At 41.4% G+C, this 22,694-nt stretch overlaps 1 protein-coding gene across 1 annotated transcript in view; it reads right to left on the reverse strand.

The window, feature by feature from the left end:
- The window catches only part of LOC104284624 (melanopsin-like), a 38,775-nt gene extending 31,130 nt beyond the window's left edge, over positions 1-7,645 (reverse strand). The window contains exon 1 of the mRNA XM_009882987.1: positions 7,553-7,645. Within this exon, the coding sequence (XP_009881289.1) occupies positions 7,553-7,645 (93 nt within the window). The remainder of the gene's footprint in view (positions 1-7,552) is intronic.
- Between the last annotated feature and the right edge of the window lie 15,049 nt (positions 7,646-22,694).

Below are 22,694 nucleotides of genomic sequence, written 5' to 3' on the forward strand. Positions count from 1 at the left end.
GAACTGCAGTTTTACCAGAGAATCCATCTTGCTCTGTACATTTCTCTATTCATAAAAACCCCAGATTTTTCTTCTGCAGGAAATATTCTTAATTGAAGGCCTGAAACCAGAAACATTCTTCAACTAGGGTCATTTCCATGTTTCAACATGAAATTTTGTTTGTGGAAGGTAATTTAAAGCAACCTCCAGCCTCCTGATGCCATCTGCATCATGCTGTCATGTACATTTAGGTACATGAAAACTGCTAAAATGAGTCAGGCCAGAGGTCCACCAACTCCCGTATCTTACACCTGGTAGTGTCTGGCAACAGATGCTCTTCGGGGAAGAACATGGAGAATACAGCAAGTGCACATTCTCAGTCTGTTTACTTCAAGCACATTTGTGATATTAATATGAACATTGTAGCATTCAATTTCTGTTTAGATCAAAGAAGTATCTAATCACTCTAAGCTGAGGATTATTCCTATGTAATATCTGCTTGCCTCTGTTTAATATTCCGCTGTGGATGGAAGAGGGGAACGCAGAAGGCAGACCCAGACTCTTCCCAGAGGCGCATGGTGAAAGGACAAGAGGTAACAGACACAAGTTGCAGCAGGGAAAATTTTCACTGAGATTAGTGAAGCACTGTAAGAGGGGCCCAGAGGAACTGCACAACCTTCATTCGTAGAGAATTTGAAACTATTGAAGTCAGCCCTGCTTGGAGCAGGAGGTGGGACTTGACGACCACCCTTCCAACCTAAGATAGTCCATGATGCCAGGAATAAAATCCAACAAAACATAAAGTCAAAAAATATGGGTTTAAGCCACCAAATAAAACAAAAAGCTATTCCAGCTACTTGAAGCCAGGTAAGCTATCTCAGTAAATTGAAAATTTTCTTACTCTACCTTCTCTTACTTTCACAAGGAACTGGGGACAGACAACAAATGCCAAATGGCAATATGCACATTTTTCACCTAGATTTAATAGATAAGTAATCTGTACTGGGACCGTATTTCTTGGATAGGAAGGCTGCAGTCGGTGCTCCACTTGATTTGTAACACTTTCTCCTGCCCTGGCTTTAAGTCCCACATGAACAGGCATATTTCCAGAGGTTTTTAGGCACTTCACACCTATTAATCATACTGGTGGCAATACACCTACTCTTATCCTGTGTTGTTGAAAATACTCCTTGGTGTTTATCTGCACTGTTAGATGCCTAAGTACCATGAAAATCTGGCTTTGGAGTATTTTATGATTAATTTTAGAGAATTTAACTGGAGTACTGATACACTGTTTAGTCCAACGGCCAATGTATTTTAGTGTGACATGTTCCCACTGGATACTCTAAATACTCTGTTTAGAATAAAACACCTAGCCACCACAAGGAATGGAGATAACAGAGATGACTGGGAAGAGAAGGAAATTATCAGGGGAGAAATATTCAAAATGACACATCTCTACAGTGAAAGGCAAATCTTTACTGCCAAATGAAAGCATTTGGCAGTGGCACAACCTCCCTTAACTCTCCAGAGCAAGACTAAAACAAACTCTCATCCAGAAAGGAGATCATTGCTTTTCTAGTCGCCTGGAGGGTGAAGCACTTATGAATTCCTTGTGGGTTTAGCATTGCTAAAGGAACAAACAGACATACGTCCAATGGACGAGTGAAACTGGCAACTCCATTTACAATTAGCAATCTACTGCAGTACTGAAGACTTATTCCGGAGGAAGATTGAAGCAGAGCTGGCAAACTAATAAGGAACATGGGCATAATTTGAGAGCAATTACAGCAATCAGAAGACTCACAGATTTGTAAAATACTAAAATAACGGAGCGTGCTTTGACACATTTGGTGGTAATAGGTGTGTATATTAAAATTAACTTCTGTATCTGTCAGAAAACTTAATTATCTAATGGCAGCACTCGTTGGAGGAAGAAACAATATCTCACACAAAAGCAAGTGCCTTTACTTTGACCCGGAGAAGCATCAAGACAACTTTGATATAGCAACGAAGGAGTTTCACCCTTTCCCTTTCCACGGCCTTGTGTAGCACACTGAAAATAGGGACCATGTAGTTGTTCAAATGTGGCCTCTTGTTTTAATTAGATAGAGAATTTTCTTTAACTCTGAATAACTTCCACAGACCACTTTTCAGGACTCTACAAAGGGTAACAAAAGTTTCAGCACATCTATATTAGGAAATATCATCTTCCTCTCACCCTCACAATAATTTCCAGATATGGGATGCATTTGAAGCAACTCCTACATTGCCTTTGCAACATCAGCTTGGAACCATGATGAACTACCAGAAATGAAAATCTCAGCAGAAGGCAGCTTCCTTTCCTGTTTTAAGAAGAAAGTGCCATTTTTACAAAAAGAGAAGCCCACAAGCCATTTAAGTTCAAACATGTTTTTACTGTGCCAAGTCAGAAAGCCTCAGGGAGTCCCCACAAGTTGTCTTCTGCAGAGCCCTACCTCTAATCTCAGACGAAAACCAGCTCCTTCTGAACCTTTGTTTTCAAGAAGTATATAAGCAAGCCAGCAAATTAATATGCACCAGAGAATCTTGCAAAACAGACAAAAAAAAAATAATCAAACAAAGCATTGTTTCTGTCTCAAGCCATGTTTGTACCACATTTAAACCCACACAGGGCCTTTCTCAGTCCACCCAACTCCATAAAAGCATCTCACTAAAGAGCATCTCTCCACCGAAAAATGGGAAAATCTGCTCACAACAGCTGTCAGGGTAAGAGAGCTACTCATTTAGGATTTCTCCACAAGTAAAGAGCCCATTAAAAACAAGTAGTTACTGTAAATTGCAAACTTCTGCTGACCTTTAACAGTAATTTATTCCTGTAGTTTTGTTGTGATCAAATGGTAAACACTGAGCTAATAACAGTTGAAAAGCAGTTTCACAGCACTTGTACAGTCATTACGGCTGAATACAAAATAATTCTATTGCAAATGGATTACCTAAGAGTCTCGAAGCATTACTCAGGACACCATCAGACTGCTACCTCGGGCACTATTGTGAAGGGACTGCAAATACTGCAGATCTTGCAGCCCTCTAGCACTTGAGACAACCTGCCTTCCCTCATCCGCCGTTTTAGGACTAACGGACTGGCACTTAGAATCAGAGAATGGTTTGGGTTGGAAGGGCCCTTGAAGATCATCTAGTCCCACCCCCCCCGCCATGGGCAGGGACACCTCCCACTAGACCAGGTTGCTCAAAGCCCCATCCAGCCTGGCCTTGAACACCTCCAGGGATGGGGTACCCACAACATCTCTGGGCAACCTGTTCCAGTGCCTCACCACCCTCACAGTGAAAATTTTTTTCCTGATATCTATTCTAAATCTCCCCTCTTCCAGTTTAAAGCCATTACCCCTCGTTCTTTTGCTATACGCCCTTGTAAAAAGTCCCTCTGCAGCTTTCTTGTAGGCCCCCTTTAAGTACTAGAATGCTGCTATAAGGTCTCCCCGGAGCCTTCTCTTCTCCACGCCCTGTTCTCCAATCCCAACTCCCTCAGCCTGTCTTACCTCCAGCAGTGCCACTAGAGTTTTCCAAAGCACCAGCATTAGTCCAGGGGCTCCCCGGTGCTCTTGCTGCCACCTCTAACCTTTGTTTGCTCACGCTCATCTTCTGTGCAATGGTCTACTGCAAGGCTGTGGAGGGAGGGGCCTTTTACGTCAGCGAGGGCACGGTAAGGCCAACACTGCACGTTTCTAAGCCATGTCCACTCTTTCTCTACCATGGCGAAGGTTTAGTCAGCTACGTTATTTGAATATTAGCACAAGTTGCAGTATAGAAATCGTAGCAAAAGATATCAGGTATTTGAGAAAGTATGGATGTTTTTATTTCTAAAAAAAAGAAAAAGGCAAGTAGTTTTCTGATCGCTAGGGTTATTGTTTGCGGAAAGTTCAATAGAAGTACTTTGTCCTTTTTATAATTAAAAATAAAACAAATAAACTTCCTTCTCACCTGAGATCAAGTCCTCTTTCAGGCACTGCTGACTTAACAGGGCACAAAGAAAGCATACTCCTTTCTGATGCTCTTTTAGCTCTAGACTAGCTGTAGCTGTTTAAGTTAAATTGCTTGTATCATCATCCAATCAGCGTGGACTTGGTGTCATCTAGTCAGTCATTTTGTTGGCAACACATCTGTGCTGATGGCAGTCAGTAAATTTCCACAGGCATCAGGCACATATCCCCACGTGGCATTTGAGTCTTCTGGTCTGCATCCTCCATTAGACTCAACGGCCTCTCGCAGTGCTCTGTCCGTTTTCACAGCAAACATCAGAAAGGTCCATCTGCCTGGTTCTTGGGCTTTCTCCTAGGGTATGTTTCAACTTTGCAAATGCTGTCAAACAAAGCAGCTGATACCATTCCCCGGGTCTGCTCTCAGCAGCAGAGATGGTGACCCCAGGCTCGGACCTCACTGCAACAGGCTGCCCAGAGGCGTATGTAGCAATCCAGCTGCACAGCAGCCCAAGTCCACATGCTTGACCCATGCCATACATTCTGCATGCATGTCATTGCATGTTGAACTACTGACTACCATCCAGTATCACATATTTCTTACTGTTTCGTTATCTACTTGCTAAGCATGCTCTCAAGTCCCAGCATCTACCAAAGCCACATGTGAAGTTTGAACATCTTTTTATTTTAATGTTTCCCAGGGTGACTCTCCTCATCAGAGAATTTATAGAAGGTGTCTAGGGGCCGTATTCTTGAGTGCTTTGGTAACGTACAATGATTTTGTGCAAGTCAGTCTGACAGCTGCCTCTCAGCTGCGTTATGAGTAACTCCTTCACTTCGCTTGCACCAGTATACTAAGATTTCCTGCTTTTCAGGGCTCAAAGAGCTTAGCTTGTATTGCAGCTGCAATGTCGCGCAATTCCATGTTTTCTTGTTATGTTTGCATAACTTTGAGAAACTTTTGGGTACATTGATACCAAAGGCTGAATCATCTCATCTAGTAACATTGCTTTCTCATGTTCTGGCGGTTCAGGAGTGTTATCAGCTTCATTTAATCACCTGCAACAATATGCAGACACATATTTCTATTCTAGGCCCAATCTGATGTGTGCAATGAATTCTGCTTCAAACTCTGTTTGGCCAAGTGCTGCCAAATTAAGCAGGCCATCTTCAGTCACACTCCTTCTGCAGGCTGGCACCCCAGCACATTGGAAGTACAAGACATCGTGGGGGAGATAATTTGCAACCTCTGAAAGCAGTCAAAGAATGTAAAAAAAAGTAAACTTTAAATCCCTCGATGAACTTACTGAGGTATGTGCAAATAAACTCATGTTTTTGTACAGCTAAGTTTATGGCAAGAGAAAGTAATAAAGAATGTGAGCTAGTTCAAAAATTGGCAAGTAAATAATGACAGGGAACAGAACTTAGACTTCCTAGGAAACTTTAGAGAAAGTTTAAGAGCAAGAATAACCCACATAGCCACCATGATAAAGATGTGTTTAAAAAGACAAAATCAGTTTGAAATTAAGACCTTCAGCACTGCCAAAACACACTCAGTGCATTTGAACGATTTGGAGTTATGAGTTACATGCTCAAACTCCTGTTTACTTGCCACTTATTTATTACTTAACTTAGAAGGACTCTACAAAAAGCTTGCCCAACTTTTTTTTTCTGATTTATTCCAGGAGATGGCATCCACAGCTTCCCTCCCAAGCTGGAGTTTCTCCCATACCATTCCTATAACCCTTTCTCTTCCACTCTTAAGACTAGAAAAAGAAACAAATATTCTTGGTAGATTTCTTTGAATGCCAGGGCTGGGCTGACTAATGAATTTAAGTCCAGGCAAGTTATCAAAGACTTATGAGGAAATCTTCTATCCTAAAATCTATACAAAGTATTGTAATGGTATAAAGTCAGGGGGTTGGGGTGGGGGTGTATAAGGACAGGGGTACACAAATTCTTCATATTTAGTTTGCTGACCCATCTCAGTCTTCTGCTACAAATCATCATAACTAATTTACAATGCACAAGAAAATCCTCTTTTCTTTATGAATGTTTTCAAATAATCCTAGCTAAACATATAAACAATTGACAAACCTTCCTTACAGCACTCCATTTGGGTCACTTTACATTACATTAATCAGCTCCACAAAAGGATAACAACTCTGAAATCTGCTTTAGGACTTCATTTATATTTCCTTTTTCATTGAAATTCTCCTGCTATTAATGACCAGATCGCAATAAGATTTAATCAACTAGATCTTGATGATGCAACAAGTACCATCCCAAGCAATCACCTGCTACATCCTCCCCTGCACAGCCAGAGTTTTCCCATCAGCCAAAACTCCAAATCCATCCTAAAAATCAAAAATAAACAGCACGAAGAAAATACATTTCCCTTTGGGTCAAGTTGGGTCAGTTGCATGAGAAAATAAATCAAAATTCATTACATCAAAACAACTTCAATGAGATTATTTTTTTCTTTTTCCTTTTAAAGGAGAAGCAATTCATTTAAACTGCTCCTTAGCAAACAAAGCAGAAGAGAAATGCTCCCTTCCCTTCTCCCTCCCCAGCTCCCACTTTCCAAAGCCTTCCTCCTGGCACGTACTTTTTGGGTTCAGCCGAAAGCCTTCCCTCCGCACATCGGCTCCATGCAGGACTGCCGAGCTTCAACTCATCCCGAGGAGCAGTTGAAATCCCAGGGTTTAAAAAGCCACTGGCAAGCAAGCCCTCCTCCGCTCCCAGCCTGACAGCTCCGGGAGCATATCGAACCGCAGCGTGAGCCCACAGCAAAACACCGATCCCGTTATTCAGCCTGACTGGTCCCAACTCGACCATTTCAAGTGCAGAAAGATGACTTCAAAAAAAAAAAAAAAAAAGGCAAAAACAAATACCCCACATTAAAAAAAAATAAATAAAAATTTTCTTTTTTAAAGGATGGGTACTGGGAGGAGCTCATTTCCAGGGCTTCCCAGCTGGCCACCTCTGCCCAGCCCAGCCCGGGAGCATCCTGAGCCCCCGAGGGTACCAGCTCCGAGGCTGCACATCCTCAGGCAATCGGTGCTGGGGGAGTCCCTCCTGCCCCGTACCTGCTCCCTGCGGTCCCGGGCGGACAGCCTGGGCTGCCAGGGATGGAGGCCGGCGTCTTGGATTTCCCTCGCAGCGACTCACGCCCTCGTCTTATGCTTTCTCTGCAAGGAGCCCGGCTCTGCCTTCCCTGTAACCCCCCCTTAGCTGGCTGAAAACAGCAGCCGGGCCCCCCCACGCCACCCCCGCTGCCTCTCCACGCCGGTCAAACCCTTCTCTGGCTTTCTCCTGGCATGCCCTGCGCTCCATCCCCACGGTCCACAAACCCCCACGGTTAGGTTAGGGTGGCTCTGCCCTGCTGCCACGTGCCTAAATCCACAGCTGGATTTCTTGCAGGGCTGGCAAGGAAAAGGGACTGGCTATAAAACATAGCCGCTTCCCAGGAACTCACCCTGGAGTTACTGAAATGTCATCTGCAGCCTATGTCTTGGATCTTCAAGCGTCGCCTGGGTCCCACGGATGCTTGAATAACCACAGAAAACAAAGTGAATGACATAGGAATGTCTTACCTCACAGCGTCTTGTTGGTGTCACGTTTGTAAAGCTGAGCTCACTGGAGGCACTGAAACGTGATGAGAAGAGCAGGGATCTGATGGCAGGCATGCTCTTTGAGACCTTTCTCTTGCACGCTACATTTCTATCCCTATACTTTTTTCTTCAATGCGCTGACAATACTTTCAGCCTAATTGGTTTCAGCAGTCCCCTTTTAAAAGACACGAATGGAGAGGATTTGTGAGACAGAGCTTTGTCTGGAGAAAAAGGAGGCTCAAAGTAGTAGAGAGAGGAGCAGAAACAGCAATTTAAACATGTTATTTATTCAAGGGACTTACATGCGCCCTCCACCTGGGACATGATAGTGATCACAGCTTTGCGGGAAAACCTTAAAGCTGTTTCTGCTGACAGATTAGTTCCTTTGACTGGTGATTCTAAAAATGATAGAAATTCAACTACAGACATAAAACTTACAAGTATGGTGAACATATACCATATAGATAATTTTAAATGCTGGAGAATACAGCATAACTTCCTAAATTAGAGGCCTAGATTTCAAAACAAAGTTTGCTTTGGCATTTAATATCCCAAAGACATGATGGATATGTTACAATAAAATTAATAATGTACCAGAACAGAAAAACAATAATATCTGCTTCAGTGAAAACACAATATGCTGTTATGCATTGTATTATAAAAGCCAAAATTATGGCATCAGTCATACATAAATGTTTAGACAGTGGTATTGTATGTTGATCATTATTACTTCATCCTTGATTTTCATTCCTTATTGAACCATCTTATTTCTATTCAATTATTTGACTTGACAGGTTCTACTTCCCTCCTCTGAAGATGCCCAGTAAAACAAATTATTAGCATTAGCTGCTGCCTCTTACAGGCAGTTGTACCTTGGCATCTTGATGTTTTATTTTTCAGGTCCTCTTGTTGACTTGATCTCTGTGATCTGCTTGTTGCAGACAGGTTTGGAAGCGAACTATGGTTCTTTCCATTCCTTTATATGTTCCAAACTCAAATCCACCAAATGGCACACACTTTAGACAGTGGCATAGTTATTTTTCCTTTATTCATTTCATCTCTCTATTACCTATGTGACATGATCCATTAGATTACCTTTGTTGCCCTTTAAAATGTTATGTTAATGTTCTAGATGTATCATGAGGCATAAAGCTTTTGCTTACCTTACAACTTCTTTCTATAAACATTGGCTTTCAGAGGAAAATTTATACATGATTTCAGAATTACTATATACCGTCTTTGCAGTTTCAGAACCTGTAGATTCATAATTTGTTGTCTGGTAGCATATTTTGTCAGTAATGTGTTTGAAATATTTTTTAAGGCAATAGAGGCTGCACGACAGCCCTCTAACATCGATGGGGATGGGTGAGCTCCGTTTTTTGCTTTACTTACAGAAATGCGGAAATGCTGCTCCCTGAAACGATCAGAGACCTGACAAACTGTTGAGATGTCCTTTCTGAGGAACAGCTCACTTTGCTCATGTCGATGTTCATTCCTACATCTGCAGGTTGGAGCTGAAACTTCTCTGAGGTCAGGCCACTACGCACAATACGTCACGGAGCTGGACTCAAAATGAACCCTATTTTGTGTGAGATACTCTAATTAAAGCTAAGAGTTGGATGCCAAGGGAAAAATGCCAACTAAATGCCAACTAAAGCAAACTTTTTCAAGCTTCAGGCTTGTTTAGGCTGACAGGGGTTTGATTGATGGCTTGAGTTGGCTCCATGAGTGACAGTGTTTAGGTGCAACTAAGCCTCCAGCTAGAAGCTTAATGGATTGCTGTCTCACACACCTCTCTTCCCTGCACTCACACCAAGATTAGGTCTTCGTCAGGCCTTTCTATTTCATATGTTGTAATTATTTTATGTTGTAAATATTCTATTTCATATATGTTTGTAATTAATCCCGGGACATGGGAAAATACAGTAAATAATCAAGTGATCAATGTATTTGGCCTCACTGAGCTTTATGAACTGCATTTTCATGTTAAACCCATGATGTGTTTAAGCAAAAAAGCACTGAAAATCAGTGCCTTAAAATTAGTGACAAAAAAGAGATTGCTCAAGTGACTAAAGAAGTAGGTAAGGTAAATAACTGCCTAAAAAAGGTTAGAAAAATGTCCTTTCTGAGGGTAGTTGAGATCTTAGGCTAAGGGACTAATGAGTGTAGTTCCACGTGGGTATTTAAAGAAACAAACCAAACATTGGAAAAAATGCAGGAGAAAAGCATACTTTTTTTTTTTTTTTTTTTTTTTTAAGAAAATGGAGCAGTCTTTTAGGATGAATAATAGCACTTCACATTTCTGTGACACGTTTCATCCCCCACAGGCTCCCAAAGCAGTTGGCAAATTTAACAAATTGAAGGACATTATGCACCATACACCGAAATCATTTTATCTGTCACTGAAGGCATCCCTGCTGGAGCAAAAACCAGTATCTATTTAACAGGTTAGATCTGTTGTGACAAACGCAGTGTCTAAGCAAAGCTACAGGGAGAGTATAATTGTCAACTGCTGGAACTGGTGCCGAATTCTGGATTGAGCAGTTGGGAAAAGTCTGCTAGTATTTCTCCAGTTACCACTGGTGATGAAGACGTTATCACAGATCTTGCAGACCTGCCATGCCCAGGGCAGCCATTCTCACGAGCTGTCTCCTCAGGGCACCCGCCTCAACGTGAGGTGCCTTCACAACCCATAGCCCCCATCCTCGCAACGCTTGAGTGTTATATTCACCGGACAGGGAGAGAGCAGAGGTGGACTGTAAACATCCAGGCACAAAGCCAGACCCAGTGGTCAATCAAGAGGTGCCGCACACTTCAACAGTCACTTTAATCTTTCTTCCATTGCAGCCTGACGATGGGCACTCCAGAAAAAAAACATTACTTCTGGCAATGCTGTGAGGTTCAAAGGTGTTTCATGTCCAACAGACAATTCACAAGTGCTGCTTCTTAGGGGGTACATGGGTCTGACAACAGCCTGCCTGACCATCTCCTTGGAAATCTGTGAATACTCGCAATACAGGGTAGAAAAGCAGGCTAAATCCGGCGTACGTTAAGGACTATTATCTAGAATGGCAAAGGAAGCAGAGTCGCCCTGAAAAGTTCCTCCAGGCTACAGATTCAGTGGAATGGGAGCAAGTTTCACACTCCCCCTCTCTCCGAGTCATGTCAGGGATCTCAGTCCTTTTAAGGAATTTTGGCCATATTCGTGGCCACCGATACTATGATCGCTGAAGAGTGCAAAGCAAGGCGAGCAGAGCACGATTATTAAAAAAAAAAAACAAACCCAAAACCCAAACCAACAAAAAATTGGCAGAAAGAAGAGAGTGTAATGAAAGAGAAATAAATGGCCACTGAACTGGTATATTCTGGCTTTAAAAGGAAAAGAGATAGCATTCGAAGCCCTTTCCAGATTTGCTGTCAGACCAAAAGAAAGGCTAGGATGTCAAAGATTGATGGATAATCTACAGTCACATGTTCATTTTTGGGTGGCACAGGGGCATGTTTGGAAATGTGTTTTGAGCTGTAGAATAAGAAAGAGTGAAATAAAAAGTGGGAACAGAATCATACGCTAATGAGCAAAATGGATTAATTCGGCAGTCCCTATCTTCGACTGGTTTAAAATAGCCACAAGGTTGATCTGGGAAATAATCTCAGGATTGTTATAAACTGAAGTGCAAACACTCAATGTCATCCCACTGAGCTTCTGACAACTCCGAAAAGTGTCATGTATTTCACATGGCAGCTGAAACATTTTAATTGCAAAGGAAAATGAAGATTTAGCATGGGCCAGGCCAGCTTGTCCTGTGAATGAAAGAAATGTGGAAACTTAAGGGTCTGGAAAAGCTCTCAAGAAATTGCCTAGTTAAGTGTTTCTCAGGTAGGGTTAGTCATCATGGAAAAACAACCATTTTTCAATGGCTGAACATCTAAATTATAATCTAAGCTTTAGGATACGAATGAAGCCAGTTAACATCAAGGTTTGGGTTAAACTCAATCACAGGAGTTTGCTCACGAGGGACAAAGAAGAAGACATGGCTCTGCTTATCTCAGATACATCTTATGTACAGGTCACTTCACCAGCAAAAGTGTGAAGATGTACAAGCTTGACTCTTTTCTTCTCCTCCACCACTAACAGAGGGCATATGTTAATGACAATGTTGGAATTTAGTTATGCATTTGGTTTTTGTTTCTACATTGCCTATGCCAAGCTTGCAGAAACCCTTGCTTGCAGCCACTCTGAGAAGGAGAATCTGGAGATACCTAAGGTGGTATCCCCTGCTTGAACAGGGGCTTCAGCATAATTCCTATCCCCTTCTCCCAGCCTCCTTCCCCTTACCCCAGAGGGGCTGATATCCCTCCTATCCCCTCAGGAATGGGTTACCAGGACTCAGCCTCAACTTTTCATCCAAACTTCATCCTTTCTTAGAGTCCTTTCCATGGAAAGAACAACCTGGCCAAGATGCAGCCTCAATCTCTCGATCCTCAGATGAGGACATTCATTTTCCCAGGTACAGCAGAGACGCTTCAGCCACATCTTATGGTCTTTGTGGCCTTTGAAGCTCCTGCCTCCCAGGAAAGGGGCTTCAGCACTAAGCCACAGCCAAGGAGTGTTACCTCTGTCGGAGATAGACAACGGCAGAGGAAGAAATGCAGGTGTCAAAGGGACAGAAGATGAGGGAAGAGGAACTCAACTTCATAGTCCCCTGGGGAGATGCTCACCTGGGGAACAGGAGTCCTGACTCCTAGTTTGCTGCTTCTGGCTCTGTTACATACCTTCTAGAGAGGCTGTTTGAATTGGTTTGGAAATACATGACCTTTCCTGGAACAGGGTCCCGAGATCAACATCTTCACTGTGCCACCAGTTCTGTAAAACAAACCTGAATTAGGGTTGTTTGACAAAACTGCAGTAAACAAAATACTATATTTTTACTTTTAACCCCAATTTTAGTTGAAGAAACACATTTTATTATACCAGAATTTTCCACAGAGAAGACATTCTGATTTTTTACTAACTTGCAAGTTTTCCTCTGGCCCCATTCAATCACAAAGTTTTCTCCAGCAACTTATGGAAAAACCCCAAAAGTCACAACTTTTGCTGCCAAAGTCATGGCAGTGACAGTCACATAGACATTTGTTTTGTTGTACTGTTTTCTTCTATAGTGAAGTTTTCCATTTCTGGTCAAAGGTGACTTATTTCTATAAATGGAAACATTTTCACACGTTAAATGCTTAAGACAAAATCCTTTTACGTAAAAAGCCGGCCTGGAGAATTTCATCCTGGAAGCTGAATGCATCAGAGTCCTATCAAGGCTTACAAGGGCTCTTGATAATGAGGTTTAAAAAAAAAAAAAAAAAAAGAACCCCAAACTTGGTATTGGCTCCCTAATTCAAACAATGTTTTAAGAAGAGACACTCAGAAACAAAGAAGCCCCTATAACTCTTCAGCTTCTATATGCTAAAGGAGGGAAGAATATACTTGGATGTAAAGTAGCTATGACCAGCACGTCCTTGAAAAGCCAGGGGGAACAACTGTTAAAATCCAGAAGGAATACATGTTAGGTAGCAGCTGCGGTACCGCCTCGACATCCCAGCCCCAAACACTTAGCAGAAAATGCTCTGCCCTGTTAAACGTCGGCTCCAGGGGATCCACCACAGCACCTAACACAGCTCTGACTGTCCCTGGTGATACAGCGACACTTTGGCTCTGAGTGCGTTAGGCAGTATGCAGGTAATGGTCTGCCGTGTTCCAGCCATGGCACTTTGCAGAGTACAGCGACGGAAGCACGTGCGATGTGACCTTCTTGAGCTCTGCCCTGACAGATAGCACCTCAGCCATCAGACACCAGTTCCAGCTCTGCAGGTCCTTCACCGTGCTCTGTTCCCACTAGACAGCTCTCAAACCAGGAGAATTAAAATCCAGTTGCCATTAAAATTAAGGGTATGAGATAGTAACACATTTCAGAGGCTCTCAAGATCTACTGTGATGCATAGACCAATACATAGCAATTTCTCAAGCCATTTTAGACCAAATAACCCTGTGTTTTGAATTGCTATTCACATAAAATTATCCTAAAACAAAGGCTGAGTCAGAAGAAAATGGCATTTAAACTACAAATTCCTGTAAAAAGTTGTTCAGAGTCTTGTTTTAAATATCTTCAAGACTCAATGGCAAATACAAAACTCACTGTTTATTCTTACCTCAGAAAACAGAAGCAATAGTGTGCAGTAACTGAATTAGATGCATAATAATACATTTATATTGAAGTGAGAAGAAACCTGGATTTCATCTCTCCTCTGAAAATAAACCGTCAGTAATACCCTCGGGATGACCATTTGACATGTGAATCTGAGACTGGTTTTCAAATGCAGGTGCTAAAGTTAAAGAAAAACTCAAATTATCTAATCTTTCTTTCAGGTAGGATCTTCTGTGATTTTTATTGTCACAAATGTAAATTCTGCTTCAGAAAAAAAGAGACACAATTTGGAAGAAACACCTTAGAAAGAGTTCACTTTTCTTTTTTCTTTCAGAAGAAACAAAAGAAAGGTCTACTCCAAACCCTGTTCTTCCCTCCAGCATGAAATCTCTGGTCTATAATCTCTTCTCAGTCACAGATTGAGCCCATTTATGGGCTTTTCTTGGTCTAATGCCACATGAGTTTCTGTAATCCCTATCCCATCTGGTACAGAAGTCATCAGGGTGCACTTACCTTCTTCAGCAAAATAGACACTACTGAAAATCCAGCACTTGAGTAAAATCAAACGTTTAAGATAAAACCCGTTTCCTAAGAGCAGGACATACAAATGAAGAGACGTGATGAATATCACAAAGGAAGCTGGTGTGGGACTCAGGTGCCTGGGCTTCTGCGACCAGCTGGTGTCCTCCTTCCCTTTGCAACAGGCATAAGCAAGAACGGCTACTTCCAGAGCTCCTTCCCCACATTTCTTACAGAAACCAAAACACAAAGGCACATGTTCCCAGTTAAAGTTAAACTTTTTACCCAAACACACAGTGAGTAAGGGATAGCCAGAAGGCAAAAGCAGCTATCAAGTCTAGGTGGTTTCAGAGGTTGATACTCTTCCTCAAAGCTCAGAACTGCAGGGCAGAGAGAGAAGCAGGTGGAATAAGATGTTAAAACAATAGGCTGAAAGGATATTTTTGTCAAGAGACGTGGTGAACTACATAGGGCTACTCTGAGGATCTTTTCAGATATATCTGAAACAGGGTTCATATTTCTTTTAAACATTTAAAAAAGGGGGGCCTGGGGGTTGTGGAAGTTAGACCACAATTTTATGCATAAATGTTACAGAACAATTCTGGATTAGAGCTATAGACAGGTCAGATTATACACCCTAAACTACTAGGAGTGCCTGCATGTGTGCATGCATGCATATATACGCTTTGATAAAAATTTGTTTTCATTAAAAACCTATTACCTAATATAGTGAATAATTCTCATTGCTGAAGTTAAGTGTGCTTTTACCGATCATTTCTTCTGGCAACTACAATTTTGAACTCTCTATCTGACTGTTCAGCTCAGGAGAAGGCTGGCCTAGAGAAGAAAACATTTTCTGTTCTTTCAGAAACATAATGGGATGTCAGACTGTGAAGTAAGCTTTGCTACAGTTAAATTCAAGAAATATAGCTGCGTAGGATAACAGGGAAACAGTATTAAATAAATTCTTCAGTAATGTTCCCATTTATTTTCCTCACCCTTTTCCCAAGTGATGCAAAGAAAAGGAACGAAATGTTTCTCTGGCAGAGGTAGACTTTGGCAGCAAAGCGCATGGGTTTAAGGTTTATACACTTAAGCAACAGCTCTATTTCTACCCAAACTAATTTCCTAATGAAAAGAAAGGAGTAGAACAGTGAGATAACAAAAATTCAGCTAGATCATCTAGCTCTCTCTTGCCCGCTCCATCAGTCAAAACGGTGTATTGCCATCATTCAAGGACAGACTGGAACTGTTCATTTTTATAACAGCAACACAAGAAGAATTTATCAAATTTGCTTCAGAGGAACCAAAGCAGCCAGTGCCTGATGCACTAGGAAAAAATCCTGTGCTCAACTGGCAAGATTTGGCACGACTTTTTTGTTATTAATAATTAAATTAAAATGTCACTCCATCTGTCTCAATCTAGTAAAGCCAAATGATGGCAAATTTGGTTTTGGTATGAAATACAGGAGAAATATTAAGCTGCTTTTCAGCAAAACCTGTTCATACAAAGTCAGTTTCGTTATTCCTCCAGTCCGTTTCTCCTTTATCCATCAGGACCTGAGTAACATATCACTTTCCTTAAATCATGGAATTCTACTGTTATACACAAGCCCAAATGAAGCTTGTGATATTTGTGTTAGTGTAGTGAGAACAGAGGTTGGTCTACAGCATTGATCTTCACACATGCATTAAAAAAACAGCCTTATTTTATTTTCACGGTGCTGATGGGATCTATTTCTAGGCACAAATCACTGTTAGCCTTTACTTGGAGAGTATTGGACCGTCTTTTTCTAACTTCTTTACTCTGCTCTCTTTTTTCCCTACTTAATTTCTAAAGTCAAATGTTTGTCCAACACAGGGCTGTTCTCATCATGCCCCTGCTGGGACTTTCAGGTGTTGCAGTAGCTAGCAGTCCTGACAAAAAATAAGGATGTACCACCAGTTTTGGAGGAAACAGATTTTCCAGGAAGCAACAGACCCTGAGCAGATACTGGGATGCTTGCAAAAGTGGTGATTTAGGCTAATACAGTTAACTGCCAAAAGGAATTAAAAGTTATTGCAGAGAAATACACTGTGCTAAGAACCCAAAATGTGATGGCTCGCTCAGGGCTTCTGAATGTCAATGCAAAGGTTAGATAAACCTCAGTCAGTGCTGCCTGCCAACAGAGCCCAGAATCCCTTGGGATATCTAGTATGCTGCCCTAAATCTGTATTCAGTGACTGGCAAACAGCGCTTTGGTCCATCACCAGCGAGATCTGCTCAGGTCAGGTTTCATACGGAGAGTGCACAGTAACAACCAACATCCTGAGAGAGAAGGGTTTTGGTGATTCGGCAGTGCAGAAGAAAAGTAATACATCAGGCTACAGAACAACAAAAAAAACTTGCTACAGCTCATGTTTCATGGCAGTGCCTTGCAGATCTTAGAAGCGAGACAAAGACCTGCACGTGTTGTGTAGCCATCCCTCTCTGGGCAACCTGTACAAAGAAACTCAGCGAGCAGCCCATACACAACTAATGCATTCAGTAGCTAGCTAGGGCTGAGGAGCTACTAGCATAACGATTAACACACTTTCCTCTCTCGGTAAGACACCCGCTGAGCCTTTGCTGCCGGATCTGCTGGGCAGGTGGGGAAGGGCCAGCCTCCATCAGGGCTTGGGCAGGCTGGTCCTCGATATCTCTGGCCTACCAGTTCCCAGCTCCCTGTCGTCTTCTTTGGTTTTGTACCTCTTCATATTGCTATGTTGTGGGTTTTTTTTCTTGAACCCCGGAGCTGCTAATCTTGCCTCTGCCTGAGGTTTTACTGTTCTTATCTTGCACGGTTCTCATCCCTGTACTTTCTCAGAATTAAGCAATTTTCTCAGAAGTCCGAGCCAAGGTTTTGCAGCTGTGCTGTATCACATCAAGGTCTTGGACCACAGACAACTGAATCCTTCAAAAGAAGGTCAAGGCTCTAGGATCAAGACTACAAAAGGTAACTGGAAAGAACTGAAGTACCAGATGAAATGGCCAGCAGATTAAGCCTTTGAAAAGCTAGCCAGCAAAAGCCTACCAGGTAGCTAAAGGAGGAGGAAGAAGGGAAAAGAGGAGATAAATTACAAGTTGGCTGGTCTGGTAGGTTGGAGACAGAAGTGAAAGTCGTTACACAAAGGAATTGTAAGGGGAAAAAAAAAAATGCGGAGCACAAGGCAACCTCTGTCTGACAAAGAAACAGAAGTAAGCAGCAGATTGCAGAAGAACCTAAGGGGTAGGCAAGAATATGGTCAAACATTGGAATAGGCAAAGACTATTAATATATGGCATGTAACATCTTTGTCTTTTACTGCTGCTCTTCAGAAACCAGCCTTCTCTGAAATGAATCTGCCAAAGGGGTCATGTTTATGTAGGGTTTATAATGGAATAACAGAAAAACCTCTGCTTCCTGTCTCCTTTGTAGCTGTGGATAATTCCAGAGATCTGAAATACTCCCATATATGTTTGTAAGATCCATTTTTTCCCTTGACAAAATACCACATAATGATCACAGAGATGACAGCTGAGGATGTAGTTTGGTGTGACCAAAAAAACCTCTGTTTGCATCCAAAATGATTTGAGAGTTTTAACAGCAAGAGTTGATAAATGGAAATTTGACCAGAATGTTCCAGGATCTCTAGATCCCAGAGGCATTGGTTGATGAAGAAATGTACCATTGTGCAGGCAGCTGGATGTCTATGACCTGCTGATCACGATCCAGCCATGGGAATGCCTCTCAGGAGAGAGGGAAGCAGTAGCACCTGACTCAGCGAACCAGTAGTTCCTGACTCAGCTGAGCAACACAAGCTGTTCATGCCTTTGCTCCTGGCCCACCGCATATCCAGGTCTCATTTTTAACGCATATTCACAAATGGTAATTTGCAGCCAAAATAGGCTAGAAGCATAGATGCAGCTGCTCTTTAATTATAACATCGTAAATTACAATAACCAGGTCAGCTGCAGTTGTCCCTGTTTGGGCAGGGACATGATACAGGCCTTTGAGAATCTGTTTCCACTGTCTGCTGTTGGGTGAAGCTTGCAGTTCCTTCCCTCTGCTCAGGGAGGCTCTTCGTACCAGCTAAGCATGGCCAGAAAAGGGATGCTCAAGTGGCTGACTTGGAAGGTCCTCACCCAGCTGGGCTTCAGCTTCCAAACACCTGGAGAACTTCTTCCAGCATCTGACTGCCTGAATCCTGTTGGGAGTTGTTTCACAGTGTGTAAATAATACCGGTGAGCCCCAAAGCAGCTTTTCTACCGGTAAGTGGTATAGGAAACACATGCCCTGGGGCTTGGGAAAGCCTAACCCATGAGTCACCTGACTTGACTTTAAATGCTGGAGAAAAAAAAATTAAAGGAAAAGCACCAAGCTTAGTCAATAAAGCCATGGTTTAAATTTTGGATAACCAGCATGAAACAAAACTAGAAAAGAAAAACACAGTCATGACAGCACTTAGAACAAACTTAACATCAGTCTGCCCTTCTAGCCTGACTAGGGATTTCTCCAAGGCCTACCTTGGCCTGGGAAACTAAGCTGGTGACTCAACGTACCATCTCCACCATCTTGTCTTGCCTGCCAGAGCTGACCTGTGGCCTTGTTCACCCACAGAGCCACGACAGCAGCCCCCAGACCCACCTCTGTCCCAGGCACCATCCTTCAGAGCTGACTTTTCAGTGTAACAGGCACCTCTCCCCAGCTGCCTCCGGGCTGCGTTGCCTGAGATGCAGCTGAGGCTGTATCTCCTCCCTGAGTTTTATTACTTTCAGCACCTCTCATGTCAGACCTCCCTGGATCCTGTTTTGGTCTAGACAGGAACATAGCATGGTGCATAGTGCAGCACTGTGCAAAATTGCACAACTTCAATTTTACCCGTGCACCAACTTGTTTTTAATTCATTTAAGTGACCTCATTGAAGGCGTGACATTTTCATTACCATTGTAGCACTTTATAAACCACGTATCAACTGAAGGATTAACTACATAAACATGGTGTTAAATCTGCTGTCACTGTTTCACTGTGATCTGATGATAATCACATAACTTATTGCTAATACTAATTATTAGTCTTGACAGATTTGGCGTGTATAACAATTTCTACAGTCCCTTCCTGGCAGAGGTATTTCCTCATCTCCTGATCACCACTGCCTTTGTGTCACCTGGAGAGCCTCCTGCTTTCTCCACAGACTTTTTTAACGCTTTCATCTGATCTCACAGCAGCTCAGCATCCACCTGATTGAAATAATCATATCTGGAAAGGAAATGTAAGCATGAGTTGATACCATACGATTGCTTCCGGATATGGTATTTCCTAGTGATGTCATACATCTCATGAAAAGATTGCAGGCAAAATGCATCTCAGGCACAACTGAAAAGAAGAATTAAAGTCAAAGAAGAGGAGTTTATGAACGCATTTTTTTTTTTTTTCCCTTTGTGGCAGAAAAATTACAACCACTGGTTTAGTAGTTGGCTCATTAACAGATGTATTACAGTCACAACTCTGAAAACATAGAACCATGTTTTTAGTGTATAAAATTTACTTTAAAGTATTTTTACTTAAAAGTAGTAACTCAGTACACTGAATAACTGGGGTGCAACTGTTATTTCAGCTTTGCAAATGCTGCTACAAAAACATCTTCCAAAATCTTTTGGCTTCAAGGTAGGAGAAGTAGGTACCTACCAAACTTAGCCTGGGGTTTAGATTTAGTTTCCAAAATCATGTGTTTTCTAGGTGCTTAAACTGACAAATTTCATGGTTAACAGAGATGAAAAAAGGCACTGCTAAGCCTTGACTGGTTTGAAAAAAGGGATATTTGGTAGATTTTGGAGAAAAGCATAAAAGCAGAATTTCTGAATGCGACCATGCTAGCTAGTGTGTGCTCTTCACATTTTATATAAAGCAAAAGATTCCCAAATAGAGACCAATAGTTTCCAGCTATAAGTTTACTGCATAGATTTATCTTGGACCTTTTTAAGAGTGAAATTAATTTTGCTTCAGAGCAAAAAAGTATCCATATCTATAATGTTAACTATACAAAAAATTGAATAGACCTTCAGAGTACTACGACTTTAGTAAAAGCCACATTTCTTAAAACATGCTAGCATGTATTACCTAACAGATTTGCATGACACTTTAAACCCTCAGGATTCTTGCTTAGTATAAAGAACAAGGGAAGTCTGTTAAAGCTAGTGCTGTTCTGTTTGTAAGGTCTAACATAAAACAGTATTACATTCATAAAATGGTATTACATTCACCGACTACTTTGCGCTGACCCATAGCTCAAAACGTGAACACAGAGCAGTATGACTGAGCTAAATGTAACGGATCTGTGATGATTTCACCCGGCTAAAAAGAACTGTTGAAATTTGATTAACCTGTGAAAAGTGAAGAGACGGTGAGTTATGGAGATAGCACTTGCTTCTACCACAGTAAAGCGTCTGCCACATTATGTTGTTTAAATAGTGCTACTATTCAGGAGGGGCTTTTCACAAAAGAACTGACACCTTACACACCCCATGGTCTGCCCTTCAAAAGCCATACCTAGATGAGAGGTATCCTACCTTAGCAAATGGGCTGCTGCAACAGCTCACATCCGAGCATTAATGGCATAGTCTTGTCCATCGGTGGCAAAATCCCGACCAGCCCAATTTTAAAAGCATGTGGGTAAACGAAAGATACATTCACTATAAGATTATCACATCTAAAAATGTATTAACGTGCTAGAAATTATTTAAATGGATTATTTTTTGCAGCCATATTTGACTGTGTAAGTACTTTTTCCTTTGACGTGCCTTCTTAAGAACTCTCTTGAGCTGTTACAAAATATATTTATTAATATATTTTAATTAATATATTAATATATTACAAAATATATTTGCAGACATTTTCTATACTTAATTTGTTGCTGTTTTTTCCATTTCCTACCCTGGCTAAAAAATTAAAACATTTGATACTGCTTCTTAGTTATAACTTAGAAAATCAGTAATGCAATGAAAAAAAAAATCAGTGTGATATTACAGAGATGTATTAATATTACTCAACATTCAAAGTTTTGCTAAAATCGGTAACTTGGTAAAGGACTAAATACATCTTCAATGTATTACATAGAACTAACCAAGAGCTCTTTTTTTGGGGTTATTTAAAACAGAAATGCATTGTGAGTTAACTTTTTCCAGCAAAGCACAAATTTTATAGGAAATTTTCGGTATTAATCTAGAATACTAAAAAAACCCAACAGTATTTCATTGCAGGTTTGCTTATACAGAAATTAGCGTATTTCATTTTGCTGGGCGGACTGATGTGATTTACTTTCTGGCAGTTAACAAAACAGGAAACTACCGCTGCCTTTGTCCCAGAGGAAATACAACGATCCCCATTCTCATCTAGGGATGACATTACAAGTTTCTCTCTGGCTGAACTGCTTGATGCGTGTCAGACACACAAAAGTAGGTGATTCACAGGAAAATTATTTTGGTAAGGGAAACATATCTATAAAAGATTTATTTTTTTTCCAAAGGACACTTTTCCCCTTGCCCCCCCAAGGCACTCAAAATGGGAAAATCTGGATAAGTACTGAAGTTACAAAGTGCCTTGGGAGATTTCAGTAATTCAAGTCATGTGCAATTTATGAACTTTGAAGTATTAAAATATCTTGCTGAGATTGAAAATATTTCCACACTTGTAAATTCTTGATTTTTAAGGACTTTAATTCCCAGGAAAAAAAAAACTTGAAACATGAACATTTCATATCAGCAAAGTTCTGCACGCAAATACCAGGCTTTCTTGTGCAGGGCAATTCCAAGTACTGCTTAGCTCTCATAATAGTCCCCTTCAGTCTGAGAGATTTCTGTAGCATGCATCAGGTGAGTGTAATTATTACCCTCCTAGAAATTCTTCTATTAACACTTTCTGCTGATACTTCAAGGTAAAGAGCATTTCCTCACCCAGGCTACTACTCAATGATATAACTGGAGCTTCCTGAAGCTGAGATTTTTGTGTATCACTCTATAAATACCATAAATCTTTTAAAGACATTTCTCAACTACGTCCTGATTGTGCAAACACAAGTTCATGGGCCACCAGGGGGGTGCAGAACACCTCCCAGGTAGAGAAGCCTTGCCCTCTCAAATTCACCCTTCCCAGGCTTACTTCTGCACAGAGAGCACTACGGAGAAAACAAAACAAAACCACATCTCGGAACAAAAACAGTTGGGCATTTTGATTTCCTCTGGAAATGCTGTGCATCAAAATGATTTTAAACAAAAGAAATTCAGGAGTATACTGATGTCTAACATTTCTACAAAGTACTCATGTGTTTACCCATAAGGACACAATGAATTACCATTCCAACTCAGCAAAGAACTTGTTCTGTGATGAAAAGGTAAACCACCCAGTGAAGTTTTT

The sequence above is a fragment of the Charadrius vociferus genome, unplaced genomic scaffold, assembly GCF_000708025.1.
Source record: "Charadrius vociferus isolate BGI_N301 unplaced genomic scaffold, ASM70802v2 scaffold410, whole genome shotgun sequence".
In the NCBI taxonomy this organism is placed as follows: domain Eukaryota; kingdom Metazoa; phylum Chordata; class Aves; order Charadriiformes; family Charadriidae; genus Charadrius; species Charadrius vociferus.